Genomic DNA, 20945 nt, shown 5'->3' with positions numbered 1-20945 from the left:
AAATAGCGAGTTCTTAACATTATGTATGCATACAGTTTCTATTACAACTTTCGGCTATTGTAAGTCGTGTACTCCTACTCTGTTAAGCACTACTCCTCAAAAATACTAATTTATTGTGCATTAAGGCTGTTTTCACACATCAGTTTTTTGCTGGCAGGCACAATCCCGTGAATTTGCTAATAGACTTGTATTAGCGACGGATGGCCTCACGTTTCATCCGTTTTTTGCTTGATCCGTCGAAAATTCGTTTTCCGGCGGCCGTAGAAAACGGACATAGGAATGTTTTTTCTTTGAAAATATGGGCAGCGACGGATCCATTGCCGTCCGTCGTTTGCCAAAATGGAACCCTATGGCCGCGGATCCGTCAAATGATGGAATTTGGCGAAGGATTCCGTTTTTTTAAACAAATAATGCATTTTCCATTCTGGGGTCTCTCTCCCTCTCCCTCCCTCTCTCTACTAAAGAATGGATCCGTCTCATCAGTTTTTCACAATTTGCGATGGAAAAAAAATCGCCGGATTGAGCTTGACGGCAAAAAAACTGATGTGTGAAAGCAGCCTAAAAAGCAATTTTAAATCTGGCGAAAGATTCCTTCTCCGTAACCAACGTAAATCATTACTTACAAACAATTAAAGATCTCTGCTTTCTTTCTCATTTTCCATAGATGAAGATGGCAGCAACACATTTTGTGCAAGGTCACTGGATCAATATTATAGTTGGAACATTGGAAAAAGGAGAGCGTCTGAGGTATTTTCAATCTATTTTGTTTTTATCACTTAACCTCGTGAAGGTGGACCCTATTGTCATTGATGGATACGTCCATTTTCCTGCACTGTGCTCCTTGGCATGTAGAGTCCTTACAGTGCCGTACTGTGGACCGGTAGACAGTACATGTCAAACCAAGCAATTTTGTATGTTCTTCTCGTGTTTGCATGGGTTTCCTCCCACACTCCAAAGACAGACTGATGGGGAACGCAGATTGTGAGCCCCAATGGGGACAGCGATGATGATATCTGTAAAGTGCTGAGGAATTAATGTTATATCATTATAGAATAATATTCCCCTGTAACCAGTTCTTCATTCGCTATCTGATTAAACATCGCAACATAGAGAAATGAGGTTCAGAAGTGAATTTCTATCCTCTTTTATTTATTTCACACATTTTATATCCTTGATTTAGTGGCAACGAGCGATAGCTATGAAAAAGAAGCTACTTGAAATCATAGAAAAACAAGCAAAATTTGGTAATTTTGCTCCACTGAAGACAAAGGAAATTGTACATTGGTGTCGAAATCATGGTTACACTCCTCCGGATCCTGAGACTGCTACTGATGAGCGGGAATCGTTTGAAGACGTGCTGACTCGTATAGATAATGAGGCAGGCAAGTGGGGCTTTTATTAGTAGGAGCTGGGTTGTGTGGCTGTGTATATGTGATACTAGAGCAGTGCCTGCCCAACGTCACCATCATACAGAGAATGGTATAACTTGCTCACAAATGGCAGAGTCCGATGGACAGGTCTGGTCACATTGTCCTCTACAAGCAGTCATTGTAGGCAGAAGTGCTGGTCAGTGTCAGGGAAGCTTCACTAACAAGGCTAGGTGGCCGACCTCTAATTACATCTCCATCAGGAAGCTCGTCCTGACAGTCTTACAGGAAAGGGTTTTTTTATCTGTCTTTGGGCGCATTCAGACGTCCATACAAATTGGTCAAAGATGGGACCACGATTCACGGACTGGCCACGGGCCTACCGACCCGAGCGTGACCGTTTCATAGAAGTATATGAAGCTGTCCACTCTTGTCTGTAGACCTGTGGCCAGTCGGTGCATTGTGCTCTCATCTCTGACTAATTTGTATGGACGTCTGAATGCACCCTTTCTCTGGGCTCCTCTCGGGTTATTTATGATCTAATACCACTTTTAAAGTTGAATGTACAGGGAAATAAAAGCGCATGTAAAAGCCAAAAGGTGCCGTATATACTCGAGTATAAGCCGAGATTTTCAGCCCATTTTTTGGAAATGGAAAGTCCCCCTCTCGGCTTATACTCAAGTCATACCCAGGGGGAGGGGGAGCGGGGGCTGTCTAATTATACTCGCCTACTCCTGGCGCGGTCCCTGCAGGTCCCTGGCTTCCCGGCGCCCCAGCTTCTTCCTGTACTGAGCTGTCACATGGTACCGCTCATTACAGTAATGAATATGCTGCTCCACCTCCCATAGGGGTGGAGCTGCATATTCATTACTGTAATGAGCGGTAACGGTGAACGCTCAGTACAGCAAGAAGCTGCGGCGCCGGGAAGCCAGGGACCTGCAGGGACCGCGCCAGGAGCAGGTAAGTATAATGGGGAGGGGGAGCGCTGCGCGATATTCACCTGCTCCTCGTTCCGGGCGCTGCTCCGTCTTCAGCGTCTTCTGCAGTGACGCTCAGGTCAGAGGGCGCGATGACGTGGATAGTGCGTGCCCTCTGCCTGAACGTCAGGTCAGTGCAGAAGACGCTGAAGATGGAGCGGCGCCGGAACAAGGAGCAGGTGAATATTGAAAGTGCCGGGGGCCTGAGCGACGGAGAGGTGAGTATGTGATTTATTTTTTTTAAATCCCAGCAACAGCAAATGGGGCAAGTGTCTGTATGGAGCATCTTGTGGGGCCATAACGTTTGTGCAGCACTATATGGGGCAAGTGTCTGTATGGGGCCATAACGTTTGTGCAGCACTATATGGGGCAAGTGTCTGTATGGGGCCATAACGTTTGTGCAGCACTATATGGGGCAAATGTCTGTATGGAGCATCTTATGGGGCCATAATCAACATTTGTGCAGCATTATATTGGGCAAATGTGTCTATGGAGCATCTTATGGGGCCATTATTAACCTTTATGCAGGATTATATGGGGCATATTTCAATATGGAGCATCTTATGGGGCCATCATAAACTTTATGGAGCATTATATGGGGCTCCTGATTCAATATGGATATTCAAAAACACTTAACCTACTGATGTCTCAATTAATTTTACTTTTATTGGTATCTATTTTTACTTTTGACATTTACCGGTAGCTGCTGCATTTCCCACCCTAGGCTTATACTCGAGTCATTAAGTTTTCCCAGTTTTTTGTGGCAAAATTGGGGGGGTCGGCTTATACTCGAGTATATACGGTAATTTTTTACTCAAAATGCATGCATAAAAAAAAAAACTTTCCTAAAGGTGGCCAACTTTTTTAATTTTCAATATTTATATATATATATATATAGCTCCTCTTTCCCTTTGGGAGCTTGAGCCTACAGTCATTAGATTGCCTTTGTGACGCATTACAATTCTTCAGTACCTCAGAATAATGTGACTGTACAGATTTGTGACTGCTTCATAGGAGTACGAAGAGTCCCCCCATCTTCCACCGTAAACCCATTGGCAATCTGCAGTCAGTCACAGGGGCGGTAGTGGGTAATTGCACCCGCAGCTCCTGTACCCATTTCATACTCATCCGACACCCATGTGACATATTTAAAGGTTAAAAAACATTTTGCTAAACTAGTACAATGTGTTATGCCAAGTGCAGCGCATGCAGAGACAACACTTCCCTTCTTGGGATCCCTGGGTCATTCCTTGCCCATTATGGCCCTGCACGAGGCAGAGAATATAAGTTTCATATTAGGGTTGAGCGACTTTTATTTTTATAGGATCGGGTCGGGTTTCACGAAACCCGACTTTCTCAAAAGTCGGGTCGAGTGAAATCGGCCGATCCTATAAAAAAGTCGGGGTCGGCCGAAACGCGAAACCCAATGCAGTGCAATGGGATACTATGGTTCCCAGGGTCTGAAGGAGAGGAAACTCTCCTTCAGGCCCTGGGATCCATATTTACGTGTAAAATAAAGAATTAAAATAAAAAAAATTGATATACTCACACTCTGACGCGCCCTGGTAGTAACCGCCATCTTCCGTTCCTAAAAATGGCGCTTGAAAGACCTTTCGAATGCTTCACGGCTTGTGATTGGTCGCGGCGGCCCACGTGACCGCTGAGCGACCAATCACAAGCCGGTGACGTTATTCTCAGGTCCTGTTCTGGTTCTCAGGTACATGAGAATTAGGTCACGGCTTGTGATTGGTCACTGAGCGGTCACGTGGGCCGCCGCGACCAATCACAAAGCCGTGACGTCATCGGAAGGTCCTTCACGCGTTCATTCTTAAGAAGGAAGGCTGCCGGAAAGAAGCAGGGCACGTACGAGGGTGAGTATATACCTAATAGGAATATACTCACCCTCGACTTCTGAAAATGGTCGACCCGTTTCGCTCAACCCTATTTCATATATCTATAATTCCAAGTATTTATGCCTTCTCTTTACCTTTCAGCTTTACCCTCCTCCTACTCCTCTCCCAACACTCTCTGTAGAAAAATGGATGAACTAGAGAAGGTTCTTCAAAAGGAGAAAGAAGTGGAAGATGATGTTGATATCCTCAGCACAGAGGTAGAGCACAAACCTCAGATTAAGAAGGAAAAGGAGGAAGGAGAAGATGTCAAATTTTACTTGACCCCCAGCTTATCGTGCGAGTTTATAAGGGACACCGCTCAAGAGGTAACAGATTTATTACTGCTGATTTAGGAAAAAAAATCAGAAACCGCTTGACGATCTTTCCCATTTTATACAGCATTTCAGTAAAAATGAGAAAAAAATAAATAAATATATATATATATATATATATATATATATATATATATATATATATATATATATATATAATATTATTATTTATTGTTATAGCGCCATTTATTCAATGGCGCTTTACATGTAAGGGGGGGTATACATAATAAAAACAAGAACAATAATCTTAAAGGGACACTGTCACCCCCTCCAGCCGTTATAAACTAAAAGAGCCACCTTGTGCAGCAGTAATGCTGCATTCTAACAAGGTGGCTCTTTTAGTTTTTGGTGCATGTATTCCCAAAATAAAGCTTTCTCCTTCGCCTCATTGGGGGACACAGGACCATGGGTTATGCTGCTGTCACTAGGAGGCTGACACTAAGCTGAGACAAAAAAAGGTTAGCTCCTCCCCTGCAGTATACACCCTCGTACTGGCTTCCAGACACCCAGTTCAAGTTTAGTGTCCGTAGGAGGCACACTGATTTTTATTCTCACGGATTTTTTCTTTTTAATCCATTCCGGACGAAGGGGGCGACGGATTCTTTCGAGGTCCGATCTCCCCCGAACCAACAACAGGCGAGCACGGGAGTTTCACCTCTCCGTATCCTCTCCTGCGACGTGGGAGCCACTGCCTGAGCTGACCATTTTTGGGCGACGGTTTTTTCCCTAAAAGGGGCGCCGATCTCCCCATGTTGTACAGAGGAGCACTGGTGTTTTACCTCCAGTATCCTCCTCTGCAGCCAGGCCTTTTTATTGCCGGACATCTGCCCTGTCCACCAGGTTCTACCCTCGGCTGTACAGTGGCCCTATCCCCGTGGCGTCCGCGCAGACCACACTGCATCACCAATGTTCCGTGTGACTCAGGTGGTGGACGGTTCCTCTCCACTCCCCCATCTGGGGCTGGTGGATGGAGGCTTCCCATCCCCTGCACCGTCCCAGCCATCCTAAGGCTCCTCTCACCTCCTCGGGTAAGTGTCTCGTGGGGGATGGGGGGGGTCGCCGGCGGTCCGGAGGGCTCCTCCTAAGCAGGGCACATTAGGGGCTGTAGCGCACTATCGGTGGCCTGTAACGTCGGCACTTTGCGGCCGCGCGCCGGGCCGAGGCCGCAAATTTAGCTCCCGGCTTCGGCATAGCCGCTGGTCGCTGCCGATAGGCTCCGCCCACTCCTGCGCGTCATCGGCGGCGCCGCCCCCGGTCCCTGGCGCTTCTCGCAGCCGACGAGATCTCCTTCCTGATCTCGGCGGCCATCTTCACACTACATGCTGCAGCTCCTGCTCGGACGCACCTCGGTGTCACAGCGCCCACGTGCAGCCAGTTTCCTATCTCAGGCTTCTCAGTTCGGCTTCCCAGGACAGCGGGACACAGGACCGGGGTAAGGAGACATCGTCAGCTTCTCCCTGCAGCGTCTCCCTCTGCTTCCCAGGCCAGTTTATAGTCCCTGTGGCCTCTTTCTGCATTAGAATCATGTCGCAGTCAAGGTCTAAAAAACTATCTAAAGTACATACGACCTTTTTTTCTGCGTGTACCTCCTGCCAGGCCCCACTTCCTAAGCCTCAAAGTTCTCCCCTCTGCTCTGCCTGCGATGCCCCATGTGCCCAGGAGCCCTCCACCGCCAGCGACTCTGGCGTACCTAGCCCCCCCCCGTGGGTCGCTTCACTCTCGCAGTCCGTGGATTTTTTAGCCAACGCCATCAAATCCATTCAAAATCCTCCCGGGGTTCGGGGTAATCCACTACAGGCGTTAGGAGATCCCTTCATAGCAGGGGAATCGTCGGCCAGCAGGGGCCGCTCTCCACTTAAAGAGGCTCGGTCATCCAGAAAACGGATTCGCACTACCTCTCCTGAGCGCTCTCCTCGCCGCTCAGACTCTGCCAGCTCCACCTCTCGCTCACCCTCTTTGGGGGCTCACAGCGTTCACGACTCTGAACATGAGTCCGAGGTATCATTGGACCCGGAGGCTCCGGAGTTCAGAGCTACGGTTGACTCCCTCATTGTAGCTGTCAATCACACACTTAACCCTGCTGTTCTGTTAGGTCAAAAATGACCGTTTTTGAAATTCTATAATGTTATAAAAATTCAGCGTGTGATTCTGAGACTTGAGGCTCCCTGACTTTTCGTCATTAGGGGGGTACTCTCTGTGGGAATTTTTTTTTTTTTTTAATTTTTGTTTACTTTATTTGGTACAATTTTTTTTACACTTGTACTGTTCGGTCAAAAATGACCGATAGGCCTTTATTCAGCTCTCCAGACAATTTTTGACAAAAATAAAGGTGCTATCACCTCATTTTGAACTATATATTGCATCTACTACTATTTATCAATGTATCTGACTACTTTTGGTCAGAACAGATTTACACATACCAACATTTTCAAGTTGCGATACAGCCGACGGATTCGCTTCCAGTATAGCTATGCGCAATTTATTTCACTGGTTTTTATTTACCCTGCTGTTCATATAGATCTAGTTCCATTCAGTTGTCAACATTTCATATTGTAAATCATGATTTTCTGATTTTCCATGTGTTTGCTGGTTGTACAGTATTACACTGTACATAAATGTTAATTTATTTGATTCAAAAAATAAGTTTTTGATTTAATTTTTCATCTGATTATTGAAAACCATGTTCACATACAGTAAAACAATGCAACAGGTAATCAAATAACACTTGAATTAGGTACAAATCACAACTTTGTTAGGTCCGGTCAAAAATGACCGGGAACAGTATAAGTGTATAAAAAACAACGTTTTTTGCCATTTTATAGAGAAAAAAGCTTTTTTTTTTTTTTTTTGCCTTTGAAAAAAGTATATCTACATAATGTTTGATATTATTACTTATAGTTAACATTTAGATCAAGATTTTTTTTTTATCTGCAAAAATAATCAATTTTTACAAAAATCGAAAAAATACCATGTTCCCTTTTGGATATAAAAAAAATATAAAACAAGCTTTGTATTTATTTTTTTTTCTGGTATTTGAACAACCATCTTCACAAGCAATATAATAGTGCAAAAACTGTTTAAAAAAACCACTTAGATTAGCTAAAAATGATTATTTTATAAGGACGGTCAAAAATGACCGGGAACAGTACAAGTGTATGTGAAATCTAAACAGAACAGCAGGGTTAAGGTGGATGATGACGCTAATTCCGCTCCGGAACACGCGGTCTCTTTTACCAGATCCAAACGTTCCCACAAATCTTTTGCCTCTCATCCAGCTTTTCTGGATATAGTCAGGCGTCACAGGGAGCATCCAGATAAGCGTTTCACGGGTAAGAAGGACCTGGTATCAAAGTATCCCTTTTCAGCGGATCTCGTGAAAGACTGGACGGATCCCCCTTTAGTAGATCCGCCGGTCTCTCGCCTAGCTTCCAAAACGCTTCTTTCAGTTCCGGAGGGCGCTTCAATTAAGAGTCCCACTGAACGCCAGCTAGACTCTCTAGCTCGTTCAGTGTATGAAGCCTCTGGCTCTTCCCTGGCCCCCTCCTTCGCCGCGGCTTGGGTGACCAAGGCTATGGTTTCCTGGGCGGATGCTCTGGCGAAATCCATTAATGAACAGGACCTCCCGTCTGAGATGGCAGACCTAGCTAAGCAGTTAGCCATGGCTAGCGATTACGTGATGTTCGCTTCCCTCGACGCGGCGAATTGCGCAGCATCGGCGGCTTCCAACGCCATTGCTATCAGAAGGGCTCTTTGGCTCAGGGAGTGGCGCGCAGACTCCTCCTCTAAGAAATCTCTGATCTCCCTCCCTTTTCAAAGCGGGCGTCTTTTCGGCGAAAAGCTTGACCAGCTTATTTCCGACACGACAGGGGGAAAGAGCAAGTTCCTTCCCCAACAGAGGCCCAAGGCGGCTTTCCAGCGCCAGCCTTACTTTCGTTTTCGGCCTTTTCGTACCAGCCCAGCCTGGTCCAATCCCTCTGGGCTTTCCAGATCAGACCGTTCCTCTCGCACTGACAGAGACACTCGTCCCTCCTTCAGGCCGAATCCTTCCTGGCGCGGGAAACCGAGGCAGCCCAGAACCCGAGGTTCCAGACCTCCCAGATTCCCGTCTCAATGACTCGGGAACGGTGCCAGTCGATACCATCAGAATAGGAGGACGCCTACTCTTTTTTCAGCAAGCCTGGCTCTCTGTCGTGCACGACGAATGGGTCAGGGATCTGGTATCGTCTGGCTACAAGATAGAGTTCTCCTCTCCTCCTCCAACTCGGTTTTTCCCCTCTCGTCTTCCCAGTTCGGCAACTCAGACTCGCGCCCTTCTTTGCGCCATTCACATCCTCCGCCAGAGCGGGGTCATTGTCCCGGTCCCGGAACACGAGAGGTTCAAAGGTTTCTACTCAAACCTCTTCGTCGTGCCAAAGAAGGACGGAAAAGTGCGGCCCATTCTGGATCTGAAGCTCCTGAACAAGTGCGTAAGAGTCCGGCGCTTCAGGATGGAATCGCTCAGATCGGTCATCTCTTCGATGGAAAGAGGGGAATTTCTGGCCTCGATAGACATCAAAGATGCCTATCTTCACATCCCGATTTTCCCGTCTCATCAGAGGTTCCTCCGCTTTGCCATTCTGGAGGATCACTTCCAGTTCACGGCCTTACCCTTCGGTCTCGCCACGGCGCCCAGGGTATTTACCAAGGTCATGGCGGCTGTCATGGCCATCCTTCATTCTCGAGGAGTCGTCGTGTTACCTTACTTAGACGATCTCCTCATAAAGGGCCCGTCTTTTCAAGCCTGCGAGTCCAGCGTCCACATTACCCTGGATTCTCTTTCGCGCCTAGGTTGGTTGATCAACTGGGACAAGTCCTCTCCCGTTCCTGCCCGTCGGATCTCCTTTCTGGGAATGATCCTGGACACTTCGAGGGGGCTGGTCTTGCTTCCTCGGTCCAAGGCCCAAGCACTTCAGCAAGGAGCCCAAACGCTCTGTCATCCTCGCCCGCGAACCATTCGGTTCGCCATGAAGATCCTGGGAAAGATGGTTGCAGCAATCGAAGCAGTTCCTTTTGCTCAACTCCATCTCCGTCCCTTGCAACAGGCTTTGCTGGACAACTGGGACAGGAGTATCTCTTCTCTCGACCGCCCTTGTCCCCTGTCCCCGCGGGTCAGACAATCTCTCGTATGGTGGACCCTGGGCCCATCTCTTCTCCGGGGGAAGTCCTTCCTCCCGATCCGCTGGTTAGTGGTAACTACCGACGCCAGTCTTCTTGGCTGGGGGGCGGTGTTCCTCCACCACTCTGCCCAGGGCCTCTGGACAGTTCGGGAATCCAAACTCCCCATCAACATCCTGGAGATTCGTGCTATCAGACTTGCTCTGAGTCGCTTTCACCCCCTGCTCGCGGGTCACCCAGTACGAGTCCAATCCGACAATGTCACGGCGGTGGCTTACATCAACCACCAGGGGGGTACCCGCAGCAGGGCGGCGATGCAGGAAGTCTCCCTCATCCTTCGTTGGGCCGAAACCAACCATTCCATCATCTCTGCGGTGTACATTCCGGGAGTCGAGAATTGGGCGGCGGACTTCCTGAGCCGCCAGGGCCTTGCCTCGGGGGAGTGGGAACTCCACCCAGAGGTTTTTCACCAGATCTGTCTTCGCTGGGGGACCCCGGACGTGGATCTGATGGCATCCAGATTGAACGCCAAAGTCCACAACTTCATTGCTCGATCTCGGGATCCCCAGGCCATAGGAGTGGACGCGCTGATTTCTCCGTGGCATCATTTTCAGCTCCCATACGTGTTCCCTCCCCTTCCCTTACTGCCGAAGGTGATCCGAAAGATCAAGACGGAGGGAGTTCCAGTCATTCTGGTCGCCCCAGACTGGCCTCGTCGCGCTTGGTACGCGGAGCTCGTTCAGCTCGTAGCCGACGTTCCCTTGCGGTTGCCAGACCGCCCAGACCTGCTTCGCCAAGGACCGATTTACCATCAGAGCTCAGGGGCCCTACGTTTAACGGCGTGGCTGTTGAAACCTGGGTTCTAACTCGTGCCGGTTTCTCTCAGCAGGTCATCCCCACCATGTTAAGTGCTCGCAAGGCGTCTTCCGCCTCCATCTACCACCGCGTCTGGAAATCCTTCTTCTCATGGTGTAGGCTCCGGGGTCTCCCTCCTCTTGTTTTCTCTATCCCTTGCATCTTGAATTTCCTTCAGGCTGGTCTGGACTCCGGTTTGGCCCTGAGTTCCCTCAAAGGTCAGATCTCAGCGTTATCCGTGCTTTTCCAGCGTAGGATCGCCACCAACCTTCAGGTCAAGACTTTCATCCAGGGAGTCTCCCATGTGGTTCCTCCCTACAGGATGCCACTGGAGACCTGGGATCTCAACTTGGTCCTAGGGGTCCTTCAGGAACCTCCGTTCGAACCCCTTCAAGACGTTCCGCTCTCGGTCCTCTCTTGGAAGGTTGCCTTCCTGGTAGCGGTGACGTCCATCAGAAGGGTTTCAGAGCTCGCCGCTTTATCCTGCCGGGCTCCTTTCCTTGCCTTTCATCAGGACAAGGTAGTCCTACGTCCTTCTCCGGCGTTTCTTCCAAAGGTGGTCTCTTCTTTCCACCTCAATGAGGACATCATTCTTCCCTCCTTTTGCCCACAGCCCAAACATAGAGTCGAGAAGGCTCTCCATACTCTGGACGTGGTTAGGGCCCTCAGGAGATACATCTCCAGAACGGCTCACTTCAGAAAATCGGACGCCCTTTTCGTGCTCCCGGAGGGTCACAGAAAGGGTTTGGCTGCGTCAAAATCCACGATAGCCAGATGGATTCGATCTGCTATCCAGGAATCCTATCGGGTCAGAGGCAGTCCTATCCCGGCGGGGATTAGAGCTCATTCCACTCGGTCGATGGGTGCTTCCTGGGCCATCCGGCACCAGGCTACAGCGGAGCAGGTTTGCAAGGCCGCAACGTGGTCTAGCCTGCATACCTTCACGAAACATTACAATGTCCACATTCACTCCTCTGCAGACGCGGCCCTTGGCAGGCGTATCCTGCAAGCGGCCGTTGCGCACCTGTAGTCAGATGGTACACGGAGGTATTTGGTTGTATTGTTTCCCTCCCAGGGACTGCTTTGGGACGTCCCATGGTCCTGTGTCCCCCAATGAGGCGAAGGAGAAATAGGGATTTTTGTGTGTACTCACCGTAAAATCCTTTTCTCCGAGCCACTCATTGGGGGACACAGCACCCACCCTGGTGGCCTTTTCGGCTCGTGATCTTGTTTTTGATCTTGACTGTTTGTTTGACATGTTATATTCTAATATTACTTGTTATATTGTTTCTATCCTACTGCTTTTGCACTGAACTGGGTGTCTGGAAGCCAGTACGAGGGTGTATACTGCAGGGGAGGAGCTAACCTTTTTTTGTCTCAGCTTAGTGTCAGCCTCCTAGTGACAGCAGCATAACCCATGGTCCTGTGTCCCCCAATGAGTGGCTCGGAGAAAAGGATTTTACGGTGAGTACACACAAAAATCCCTATTTTTTATAACTTCTCCAAAATACTTGTCTTTCGCCATGGAGGCAGGTCCTCACCCCCCTGCTTGAAACGCCACACTGCGTCACTCAAATCTTCAGGGGCGCCGCCCCCATCGCGCTATTTTCGAATGAAATCTGGCGCCTGCGCTGTGTAGTACTGTTTGGTGCAGAGCTCTGGCCCTCTGACGTCACAGCCAGGCTTCCAGACTGCGCCTGTGTGGCCAGTGCGGCCACCCACCTTTTGAATCCCAGCCCTGCAGTGTGTAATGCATTATGCAGAGTGCGGGGCTGGGATTCATTAGCAGGGCGGCCGCACAGGCGCAGTCTGCAAGACTGCATCGGATGTCAGACGGCCAGAGCTCACTGCGCCTGCACCAGACAGTACTACACAGCGCAGGCGCCAGATTTCATGCGAAAACAGCACGATGGGGGCAGCGCCCGGCGCCCCTGAAGATTTGAGTGACGGCAGTGTGGCGTTTCAAGCAGGGGGGTGAGGACCTGCCTCCCTGGCGACAGATAGGTATTTTGGAGAAGTTATAAAAAGCTTTATTTTGGGAATACATGCACCAAAAGCTAAAAGAGCCACCTTGTTAGAATGCAGCACTACTGCTGCACAAGGTGGCTCTTTTAGTTTATAGCGGGTGGAGGGGGTGACAGTGTCCCTTTAAACAATACAAGTCATAACTGGTACAGGAGGAGAGAGGACCCTGCCCGTGAAGGCTCACAATCTACAAGGGATGGGTGAGAATACAGTAGGCGAGGATAGAGCTGGTCATGCAGCGGTTTGGTCGGTCGGTGGTTACTGCAGGTTGTAGGCTTGTTGGAAGAGGTGGGTCTTCAGGCTCTTTTTGAAGGTTTCGATGGTAGGCGAGAGTCTGATGTGTTGTAATGGAGAGTTCCAGAGTAGGGGTGATACGCGAGAGAAATCTTGTATACGATTGTGGGAAGAGGGGAGTAGAGAAGGAGATCTTGTGAGGATCGGAGGTTGCGTGTAGGAAAGTACCGGGAGACGAGGTCACAGATGTAAGGAGGAGACAGGTTGTGGATGGCTTTGTACGTCATGGTTAGGGTTTTGTACTGGAGTCTCTGGGCAATGGGGAGCCAGTGAAGGGATTGACAGAGGGGAGAGGCTGGGGAATAGCGGGGGGACAGGTGGATTAGTCGGGCAGCAGAGTTTAGAATAGATTGGAGGGGTGCGAGAGTGTTAGAGGGGAGGCCACAGAGCAGGAGGTTGCAGTAGTCAAGGCGAAAGATGATGAGGGCATGGACTAGGATTTTTGCAGATTCTTGGTTGAGGAATGTACTGATTTGTGAAATATTTGAGTTGAAGTCGGCATGAAGTGGAAAGGGCTTGGATATGTGGTTTGAAGGAGAGATCAGCGTCAAGGATTACCCCGAGGCAGCGAGCTTGTGGGACTGGGGAGAGTGGGCAGCCATTTACTGTAATGGATAGGTTCGTTGGGGGGGTCGCGTGAGATGGGGGGAAGATGATGAATTCTGTTTTGTCCATGTTAAGTTTCAGAAATCTAGCAGAGAAGAATTGAGGGATTCTGGTTAATAGGGAGGTGATATCTGGTCCAGAGATGTAGATCTGTGTGTCATCAGCATAGAGGTGATACTGAATGCCATGAGATTCTATGAGCTGTCCCAGGCCAAAGGTGTAAATAGAGAAGAACAGGGGCCCTAGGACTGAACCTTGTGGGACTCCGACAGATAGGGGGCGAGGTGAGGAGGTGGTGTGTGAGTGGGAGACGCTGAATATCCGGTCTGTTAGGTATGATGAGATCCAGGATAGGGCCAAGTCTGTGATGCCAAGGGATGAGAGGGTCTGTAATAATAGGGAATGGTCCACTGTGTCAAAGGCAGCCGACAGGTCGAGGAGGACAGAGTAGTGTCGCTTGCTCTTGGCGGTTAAGAGGTCATTGGTGACCTTAGTTAGGGCAGTTTCAGTGGAATGGTGTGACCGGAAGCCAGATTGTAAGCGGTCAAAGAGGGAACAAGAAGATAGATGGGAGGACAGTTCAAGGTAGACGTGGTGTTCCAGTAGTTTGAGGCATAGGGGAGAAGTGATATAGGGCGATAGCTAGATACAGAGGATGGGTCAAGAGAAGGCTTTTTGAGGATAGGTGTGATGGAGGCATGTTTAAAGCTTGAGGGGAAAACACCAGTTGTTAGTGATAGGTTGAAGAGATGGGTTAGGGTTGGGATGAAGACTGTGGTGAGGTTTGGGATGAAGTGGGATGGGAGCGGGTCAAGTGCACAGGTGGTGAGATGCGATCTTGAGAGTAGAGTGGAGAGTTGATCTTCTGTAATGGTGGAGAAGTTGGTTTTGGAGGTGGAGGGCTGGGAAGTTGGGAGGAAGGGCTCTGGGGGTTGTTGACCAAAACTGTCTCTGATGTTATTAATCTTCCTCTTGAAAAATGAGGCAAAGTCTTCAGCTGAGATGAGTGGGGAGGGAGGAGGTGCTGGGGGACGGAGGAGAGAATTGAAGGTGTTGAATAACTGCTTAGGGTTGTGAGACAGGGAGGATATGAGAGATGAGAAGTAGGTTTGTTTAGCTGTGGCGAGTGTGGTCTTGAAAGTAGTGAGGGACTGTTTGAATGCGATGAAGTGTTCGTCGGAGTGGGATCTTTTCCATCTGCGCTTAGCAGCCCTGGAAGCTCGCCTCAGTTTTCTGGTCAGGCTGGTGTGCCAGGGCTGTCTGTTGATTTTGCGAGCTTTGGTATGTGTAAGTGGGGCAGCAGATTCCAAAGCTATTGTGGTGTTATATAGAGCGGCAGTGTCCTCCGCATTGTGTAAGGAACTTATATCTGTGAGATGGAGGAGGGATTCAGAGAATGAATGTAGGTCAAGATGTTTAAGATTTCTGCGAGGGTGTGAAAGTTTGTGGGGTGGGGTTTGTAGACATGGAGTGGAGAGGGAAGAGAATGTGAGAAAGTTGTGGTCAGAGAGAGGAAGAGGTGAGTTAGAGAGGTTAGATAGGGAGCAGAGGCAGGTGAAGATGAGGTCCAGTGTGTGACCATCTTTGTGGGTGGCTGTAGAAGACCATTGAGTGAGGCCGAAGGAGGAAGTGAGAGATAGAAGTTTAGTGGCAGCTGAGAGGGAAGTGTCAATGGGGATGTTGAAGTCGCCCATGATGATAGTGGTGATGTCCGCGGAAAGGAAATGAAGTAGCCAGGTGGTGAATTGGTCAAAGAAGGTGGTGGCTGGCCCTGGGGGGCGGTAAATGACAGCCAGTTGGAGGGGGAGTAGATGCGCACAGAGTGCACCTCAAAGGAAGGGAGGGTGGCAGTGGGATTGGGGTGAAGGAGCAGTTATCTGACAGGAGAAAACCAACTCCTCCGCCATGTTTGCTGCTGGGGCGGGGTGTGTGAGAAAGGTGGAAGCCACCGTAAGAGTGCAGCAGGGGAGGCTGTGTCAAAAGGGGTGAGCCAAGTTTCGGTGATGGCGAGGAAGGAAAGTTTGGTAGTAACAAAAAGATCGTGGATGTAGGAAAGCTTGTTACAGACAGAGCGAGCGTTCCACAGAGCTCCTGTTAGTGGGACTGGTGAAGCGGGGGCTGGGTGAATGGATATAAGGTTAGAGAGGTTACGGAAGTTTGTGATAGAGCGTGGATGGGAGGTAGAAATGACTGGGAATGTGGTGAGGAGGACCAGGATTTGGAGAGATACCACCAGCAGTGAGAAGGAGCAGAGAAAGTGTTAGCAGGTGGGAGCAGGAGAGGGCATGAGGGGGGCTGTCTCTGCTTGGAGACAGAAGATTGTATGTTAAGGAACAGTTCTGAGGAGGAGGTGAGATGGATGGGGAGGATTGAAGCAGAGATAAACCGTTCCTTACTTGGTGTAGGGATTAGGGGAGGTAGCATAAAGTGAAGGATTATAGGGGTGAGTGTGTAAATAAACAGAAACATTGTTTACAGTGACTGGCCAGTTACCTTCAGTTCCCTTCAGGTTCAATTCAGGTTTTAATTCTACTGTTATCTTCACACTTCTAGGACACACTTAGAGGAATCACACTGCAGACTCAAGTCTATGCAGACTTGAGCTATGCAATATAAGTACAACTAAGTGCAGTCAGGTGTGAAGCAGAGAGCAGATATATACTCGTATATAGTGATCATCGTGATGTCTGTTAAAGGGATTATCTTACTCAAAATGGATGTAACAGGGGAATCATGCTGTCGGATGCAGGATGCATTACTAATGCTAAATACAGTATATCTGTGTATAACCAAGAAACTAGTCAACTGCAAAAGCTTAATTCTTTTCATTTTTAGATTGGGGTTTCGTTACAACCTGTGGAAGTCCACAAAAACGTGTATGCCTCTCCAGTTGAAGAAATGATGTTGAAGGTAATTTTTATATTATGGTCGCCTTACACCTTTTTGATTATTCTTGAATATCTTAATATATTTTTGTTACTTCATTCCCACAGGCCACTCAGCAGTTTGTCAGTGACTTGCTACGAGACGCTTTAGCTGTGGGCTATCAGATGACCTCTCGCAAAAGGTACATTAGTTAATTTCTACAAACTTTGCCTGATCAACAAAGACATTTGTCTTCATACATGACCGCTGTTCAAAAAGCTAAAAATCCCAACAACTTAAACTCCCATAAGATCTCCCAACCAACCTCCCACCCTGGTTTCTTGGTGGACCTCACCTACATAACCCACAGTGAATAACGAAACTAACACTACTTATAGAAGAGCTTAAATCAATAGCCTAGTATATAGTTTAGATTCATTCATCCCAACCAGGACTTATTTAGCATCCTAGTGGATTCCCTGGTCATGTGCGTTTCTTGCAGCCCTATAATAGCAGGGTTAATTTTCCTAATGTACTCGATAATTGCTTGCCTTTTGGAGCTGTCTTTGCGGACTCGAATATTCCATGACTGGAATTTCACCGTTAGACCCATACTTTAAGGACAGAGAACTTTCAGAATCCCGTACAGTATACTATATTTAGGTGACTCCAGAGCAGAGCCCTCTCCCCTACTACAAATAAAAGAAACCTGCTCAAAACCTAGGCACCGAATTAACACAGAAACACTTGGGCTGTCCAGGTAACCCGGGTTCCAGGCCGAATGGCACCATGAACCTTGAAGCCTGCAGGTGAAATACATAGGATTCCTTCCTCCAAAAGCCTCTCCTCTTCAATCTCTTTCAGCTCTCATCTCCTGCGGGATCTGATGCTCATGAGTGTTCAACCATCTGAGGGCATCCTTTGAGTCCTCAAAAAATGTGGTGGTTTCAAGGGCAATCACTCTCAGCTTGGCGGTGTCAATCATAGAATATTGTAGGCCCAATGCTCTGATTTTCCTTTTGATGTCCAGTAACAGATCTATTTCGCTGGACTGCCACCGAAAAGTCCGGGAAGAATGAAACTTTCTGCCCACCAAGCCTGATATACTGGTTCTCCCGAGCTTTCTTTAGAATTATATCCCAATCTATTATAATGTAGGATTTTAATCAGAACTGTCCGAGGAGGTCTACTCACTGGTCCTGGCCTTGCAGGTTCCCTATGAGGGCTTTGTACTGCAAGTAAATGCATAAGGACTTCTTTGCCAAGGGTCTCAAGTAGCCATTTTTCAAAGAAGCTATCCAGGTCACCCCCCTCCTCCTGCGGAACCCCTGCTATTCTGATATTGTGTCTCTGGCAGTTTTCTAGGTCTTCCGCCCTTGCCAACAGGTCCCCCACTGCCTGTGCATGACTTTGGATATCTCTACAGACGGGGAAGGGCATTTTCTAGCTCGCTTACTCTGTCTCTGAGAGCCGTGGTGCGCTCTGTCAAACTTCTACAGTCAGTGTATCAAGAGTGGTATTACACTTATTGACTGCTTAAAGAACATCCAGGAAAGTACACCCAGTAAAGATGGAGAGTCCCCCAAGGCACCCTTTTCATTTTTTCCAGCCTCTGGGGACCCCTGAGAAGTGGAAGCCATTTCAGGGGATCCATCCTTTTCCTCCTCCATATTTAGGCCCGCATATTGGAACCCTGTTGGTGACTTAGTTGAGGGACCCTGCATGCTCCCCTCCAGCTTTTGGCTTCTTGATGTTGTATTTTGCGCCCTGTGCGTGAACGGCTCCATTCTGGCTGCCACCTCTTCACTAATATCTCTCTGTCTCCTCACACCAGATGAGCTGGTGTCTTCCTGAAATTCAATCTCCTCCTTCCTCCCTGCTAGATCTTTTGCTGTGGGTCATTTTGACCTCCATCTGACTAGAGACCCTTGTCAACTGCTGAGACCGTGCTAGAAACAAGAGAATCAGAAAGTGCAATACGGAGGGGAGAAATGGCGCCCAGTCCTTTCCCTGGGGCGAAGAGTGGAGAAAGACCATTACACACTCACCACCTCTTTCTGCATGCTGATCCAGCGGGGGCACCATCTTTAGGTTCCATGTGAATCCCCCTTCTTTCGGTCCATGCTCTTTTCATCTTCACTTCACTGTGAAAGCCAGTATGACTGCTCTAGGACTTAGCGGCGTCGCATTCTCCCGCTCACACAGAAGATTGACGAGGGTATGCCGCTGCAAATTCAGAGGCTGCACGTGCGTCCGATCTCCTGGACACCCGGTGACGTGGGTATTTGGTGGCGGAGTGACGGAGCAGTACTAGGTCCCAGTCCTAAGATGGCCGCTGTCTTCTGCTCAGCAAATGGTGAGCTGGAAGTTATCAGCAGGCACCGAGGCGGCCTTCTTGTCCAACCAGTAAACTCTCTCAACCTGGAAGGATCTTCTTGCCCTTCAGCCTGGAGGGGAGATCATGCTGATTTTTTTCTTTGGTTATAAATCAGGATGTTGGGAGCTATGGTCCAGTGCAACCTCTCGGCTCGACAGCATAACCACGCACCTCCTGGGTCTGTGTTTAACATAAAAGTGCTTGGACATTATATATCATAGTTTCATTTACATTGTTACAAAATGGTAAAAGGAACCGCAGTTTATAAATTTCCGCTAAAGCAGGTTTGCTATGAATGTGTTGAGTAGTCCAGTGATTTCTTATTATTTGGTCATGTTTAATTGTGCCAAGTTATCTCCTAGCCATGTAATGAGGGATAACTCTACGATCGCTGAAGGTCCGACAGCTGCAACCCATATGAAAAAGCGCTGAAAATCCAAAAATAATTACCATATGCACAGCAATGTCAAATCAAAATTGCTGTGCATATTTATGGTTTTTGTAACTACTTTTAAGTGCTTTAGGCTTCGAAAGATGTGAAGTGGATAAAAGAAGTGACCGGTCCAATAACCTGTTTGCTTTTGCTTGGAAATTGTCACCATTGTATATATGGAATTAAAAACCGCAGTGCTGCGGCTCAAAAACATTAGTAAACAACCATCAGGGAATACACCACTGGTAATTTCTGGAAGCATCTTCTTAAAACTTCTTAAAAAACAATGTAGGTTCGCCGACTTATCAAAGACACCATGTGCACTTATCCTAATCATATGAACATCACAGAGAGATGCCCATTTTCATACATGCAAACTCCAACCAGGTCCGCATATGATCATATGTCTCATCTGTAGGGTTAATGTCTAGCTGACCACTATCAACTGGGTAAATTAACGTTTTGTCTTTGGTTTGAAGAAGACAAGCCTGTGTCTATGGGTGCTACAGCTTAACTTTGAACATAGCTTATTTCCAAGGTGTTGTCTATGAAAGCACATTTTATCATCTATACGCTACAACATCTAAACAAAGGATTGATTCATGGGAATCTCACAGTCACTAAAACTTCCCACAAATTGCTTTCTTTTGCACAGTCACAGTGAGTGGGGTGTAGTCAGTGCTCACTGCCTCGCTATTTTATTGTTATGGGGCTAACAGACAGTCAAGAAGTGTCCCTCACTGCCTCCATTCTGTGACCTCTGTGCCTCCTTGCTGTACCTTCTCCTTGTGCCCTCCTTAGACTTTATAGCAGCATGGGCGACCACCACTCTAGTCATACTCCTCATTTCTGTCTTTGAGCAGGACAGGGGGGATCAATTATTCTGTTTTAGTGATCACTTGTGTCCCAGCAATCAGACATTTATCTACAGATGATAAATGTTCTTTGTGGCGATCGCCTTCAGTCAGTCTGTCTCTAAGCAGTAATCGTGCACGGTGATTAATTCTTGTTGAAAATGCTTACAATTAATTTTCTTCATTTGTGGATTATGCTAATTTTTGTTTTTTTTGTTCTTGTCCTGAACAGAGCACCAAGAGAAATCAGCGTTGCCAACATTCATCAAGCAATTTGCAATATTCCTTTATTTGACTTCCTCACAAACCGGCATTTGGGAGCTTTTCATGCGGACGATGCATTGCCATTGAAATAGATAATCACACAGGAACAAGCAATATTTTTGTATGGTAGAGGTATATGTTCCTATTTTCCGGTTTTGTGCTTTTGTTTTGCACAACATAATGGTGTACAACTCCCATTTACATATGTATATATGTGAGCGCTTCTATTCAAGAGGTAAAATAATAAACTCCCTTCTCTGGTATCTTTCATGACTACTGTCTGCTTCTATTGTGGCTTCCTATGTAGGCGTTTTCGGGCTATGCCATAGGTGTCTCTGAAATTATTTCATAATGTGTAGGAATCACACATGTAAGTATTCTGTAAAAACTAAACCTGTTAAAATGAACCACTTTAGTGGTGCATTATTTTACTGCTGGAGTGGTGCCACTATTCTTAGTTTTCTGCACTTGATCTCATACTTACCAATCGCCGCCATCTTCCATTATTGGCCCTGCTCTTAACATCTTCAGCAGATTGTGACCTGCAGATTGCTCCAGTATTTGCTTGGGATCCAGAAGTCACTACTCAAATGTAAGTCAGAAGGAGACTCTCCTAGACTGACATTGAGAAATTATGACTGTTGCCTCTG

General features: G+C 47.8%; 1 protein-coding gene across 3 annotated transcripts in view; it reads left to right on the top strand.

Annotated features, from left to right (window-relative positions):
* The window catches only part of YEATS2 (YEATS domain containing 2), a 122857-nt gene extending 102289 nt beyond the window's left edge, over nt 1-20568 (top strand). For all 3 annotated transcript variants that reach the window (XM_077291083.1, XM_077291085.1, XM_077291084.1), the window contains 6 exons: nt 665-747; nt 1181-1382; nt 4339-4562; nt 16338-16412; nt 16496-16569; nt 20264-20568. In XM_077291083.1, coding sequence (XP_077147198.1) covers nt 665-747; nt 1181-1382; nt 4339-4562; nt 16338-16412; nt 16496-16569; nt 20264-20387 — 782 coding nt within the window. In that variant the 3' untranslated portion in view covers nt 20388-20568. The remainder of the gene's footprint in view (nt 1-664; nt 748-1180; nt 1383-4338; nt 4563-16337; nt 16413-16495; nt 16570-20263) is intronic.
* The last annotated feature ends 377 nt before the right edge of the window (nt 20569-20945 follow it).

This window comes from Ranitomeya variabilis, chromosome 2 (genome assembly GCF_051348905.1).
Source record: "Ranitomeya variabilis isolate aRanVar5 chromosome 2, aRanVar5.hap1, whole genome shotgun sequence".
In the NCBI taxonomy this organism is placed as follows: domain Eukaryota; kingdom Metazoa; phylum Chordata; class Amphibia; order Anura; family Dendrobatidae; genus Ranitomeya; species Ranitomeya variabilis.
The sequence above is the reverse complement of the archived record's forward strand: the minus strand, read 5'-3'. Positions and strand labels throughout refer to the sequence as shown.